Here is a 3165-nt window from a genome sequence, read left to right as displayed (position 1 = left end):
TTCATGCTCACGCGGAGAAAACGCCAAGCGACACACACAGAACAGAGGTGTCCGCGAGCAGCGAGGGGCGATGTGACAAGCGCTAGCTAACCGCGAGTGGCGGGGCTGGCTTCATTCTAAGAGCGATCGGGGCAGCTCGGGTACGGACTGCCCGGGAGGTCACACTGCTGTGCCTCCCCCGGAACGACCCTCACTGAGATGGAGTGTGGAAGCTTGAGGGGAAGGACAAGCAGGCGATAGCTAAAGGGGCCCTCCGACGTCAGTGCCGTTGTCATTTAAATCCCCACTAATTAATCGAGCAGCTCAGAGCTCACTCGTCAAACGGAGAGCACTTCGCTCCCCGCGGCCCAGCGGCGATACCCGCGTGTCGGCCGCCCCCCTCGGAACTACACCCCAACCCCACTGAGCAGGTGCTGCTGGAGGCAGAGCAGGGAATGGCAGAGCGCAGAGGAGGCTTCCCCCGTCAGCTGCTCCCGCCCCACTCCAGGCAGACCCCGGCCCCGCTACCCCGAGTCAATGGGGGGAAACTTCAACAGGAGACCCGGCCGCCCCGAACCCCTCCTGCGCGGTACGACCCTGACTTTCCGCATCACCGCTCCGTCACTAACGATATGTAACGACTATAAAAGCTCTTACCTGCGACCTGGCTCATATAAAATCTGATTGTACACAACACAAACACAGACACCGCAGGGCGCGGGCACCGGGCCCCGCGTGTTCCCCGCGTCCCCGTCCCGGGAGCCGCCGTGCCCCCGGTCCCGGCCTTTAGGAGTGCACCAGGACGGAGTGCAGAGAGCTCTTGCCCTCGGAGGCGGCGCCCGCCGCCTGCTCCAGGAGCGCGGCGGAGGCCGGGGAGGCTGCGGGGCAGAGCTGCGAGGAGGCGACCGTCAGCGCGGGCATAGCGGGAGCCGGCTTGATGGGCACGGGCACGGCGGGCATGGTCTGCGCCGGCGGATGGCAGAGCGCCTTCACGGGCACCCCGAAGGGTCCGTAGTCGGGGGACACGGGCACGCCGGACACGGGGTCCATCACCCCGACGTGGGGCCACACGGAACCTACCACGCCGCTGGGCACCGGGTAACCCAGGTGGTGCATCACCGAGGCCAGCGGCAGCCCGCCGGCCTGCAGCACGCCCTTGTAATCTCTGCCGATGATGTTCTCGATGGCGAAGGGATGCTTGAAGCCCGAGGGCTGGCTGCCGCCGTAGGGCGAGAACTGCGGCAGCCTCCCCACGGCGGCGGCGGCGGCGGCGGCGGCCACGGCTGCCTCGGGGCCCGCCAGCCCCGGCACCTTGCCCGGGGGCGGCGGCGGCGGCGGCGGGTGCGGATGGAAGTAGTGAGCCATGTGCGGGCCCCCGGGCGCCGGCGACTTCCCGGGGCCTCCGCTCGCCGCGCCGCCCGCCGCTCCGCCACTGCCGCCGCCACCGCCCCCGGGCAGGTGGTGCTCGGGCCGCAGGACCTTGAAGCGCTTGCGGCGGCGGAGGAAGCTGCCGTTCTCGAACATGTCCCCGCAGTCGGGGTGCAGCGCCCAGAAGCTGCCCTTCCCCGGCTGGTCGGGGCGGCGCGGGATCTTGATGAAGCAGTCGTTGAAGGAGAGGTTGTGGCGGAGCGAGTTCTGCCAGCGCTGCGTGTGCTCCCGGTAGTAGGGGAAGCGCTCCATGATGAACTTGTAGATGTCGCTCAGGGGCAGCATCTTCTCGGCCGAGTGCTGGATGGCCATGGCCGTCAGAGAGATGTAGGAGTAGGGCGGCTTCTGATCGCTGTACGAGCTCTTCCCCGGCCTGGGCATCGCCGCCCCGCCGCTATTCTTTCCCGGCCGCTGGCCCCGGCGCCTCGCGGCGGGATGGGGACTCTGTGTCCGGCGCTGCCCTGCCCCGCCGCCGACTCTACATCGTGGGTGCTGCCCGCACGGACCGCGCGAGACCGCGGCCGCCCCGCTAGCTCAGAGCTCAGCTCCCCCGGGCGGCCTCGCCCCGTTCCCGGGCCGCCAGGACGGGAGGGGCGCAGGTCAGAGGCTGCTCCTGGCCCTCGCAGGTGTCCCCCCTCTTCTCCGGGAGGCCGCCGACTCGCTCGGGCGGCTCCGCTGCCCCCTCGCACTTTCCGCTGGAGTTGATGCTCCGCACTCACAGGGGGCCGGGGAGCACGAAATGACCCCGGGTCTCTGCAGAGACGGGAGGAAGGAACTCGGAACGCCCCGCTCACCGCTCAGTCCGGCGTCCTCAGAAAAAGTTTCCGGCAGAGGCGAGCGCTGGCAGCTGCGGGAGGAGGCGAGCGGGGCGGCAGCGGTCGCGTCTGTGTCGGGGCTGCGCGCGGTGCGCGGTTTTGTAATGCTGCCCGAGCCGGGAGACCCCCGCGGCTCCTGCTCTCCCGCTATCACATGACAGCGGCTCAGGGACTTGGCGTCTGGCGGAACGGGAGCGGGAAGAGTCTCCCCGGTCCCCTCTCACGCTTCCTCAGCGGGGCGCTGGGGAGGGGGGGGGGAGGGAAGGAAACGCCACGCGAGGGCGAGATCCGCTCTCACAACACGGGGCTGGGAGGGGCGGCTCGGGCAAGGGGCTCCCCCCTCCACCCCCGAAGCCCCTTTTCACCCGCTCCCGCTCCGCACGGCTTCAGCTGCCGCCCCGGGCGGCTCCGCAGCACCTGAAAGGGGGAGCGGTCGAGGCCCCCACCCGCCCCGAGGCACCCGAGGGGAGGGCCCTAAGGTGGCCCTGGGAACCAGAGAAGCGCGAGCCTTTCGGGATAATTTCTGAACATCCTGTTCATTGAGTTTAAGGGGCTGTGGGAAGCACAAACCCAGAGAAGAGCGCAGAAAGCACAAGCGCTGCTCTCCAAATCGTTAACATCGGTTCCCGGTACCGACGCATGTGGCCAGCGGGGAGCAGCGCCTGGGGCGGACCGCCTCGTGCGCTGCCGTGCGGGACGTCCTTTGTGAAGAAATCAGTAACCAGCGCTACTGTTCACATGCATCCTCCGCACCGTGCTGCAGCGGGTAGCGAGAAACAGGGAAACGTGCTCTATTCGCCTCCGCTGGAGTTGGGGAGGAACCCTGCCCAGCACAGGCAGCTGTTAAAGACAAGACAGAGGGATGCTATAGGAGGTGTCGAAGTTAGGATGATTGCTCCTGTTTTTGTTGGCCCAACAAATAATTAAGCCGAAGGAGCCCTGC

The 3165-nt window shown here is 68.0% G+C and overlaps 1 protein-coding gene across 1 annotated transcript; it reads right to left on the bottom strand.

Annotated features, from left to right (window-relative positions):
* Window positions 1-765: 765 nt before the first annotated feature.
* Window positions 766-1788, bottom strand: FOXB2 (forkhead box B2). The gene has a single exon (XM_072360285.1). It carries the CDS (start codon window positions 1786-1788, stop codon window positions 766-768), a length of 1023 nt encoding a protein of 340 aa, XP_072216386.1.
* Window positions 1789-3165: the final 1377 nt, after the last annotated feature.

The sequence above is a fragment of the Excalfactoria chinensis genome, chromosome Z (assembly GCF_039878825.1).
Source record: "Excalfactoria chinensis isolate bCotChi1 chromosome Z, bCotChi1.hap2, whole genome shotgun sequence".
In the NCBI taxonomy this organism is placed as follows: domain Eukaryota; kingdom Metazoa; phylum Chordata; class Aves; order Galliformes; family Phasianidae; genus Excalfactoria; species Excalfactoria chinensis.
This window is presented reverse-complemented; position numbering and strand designations above follow the sequence as displayed.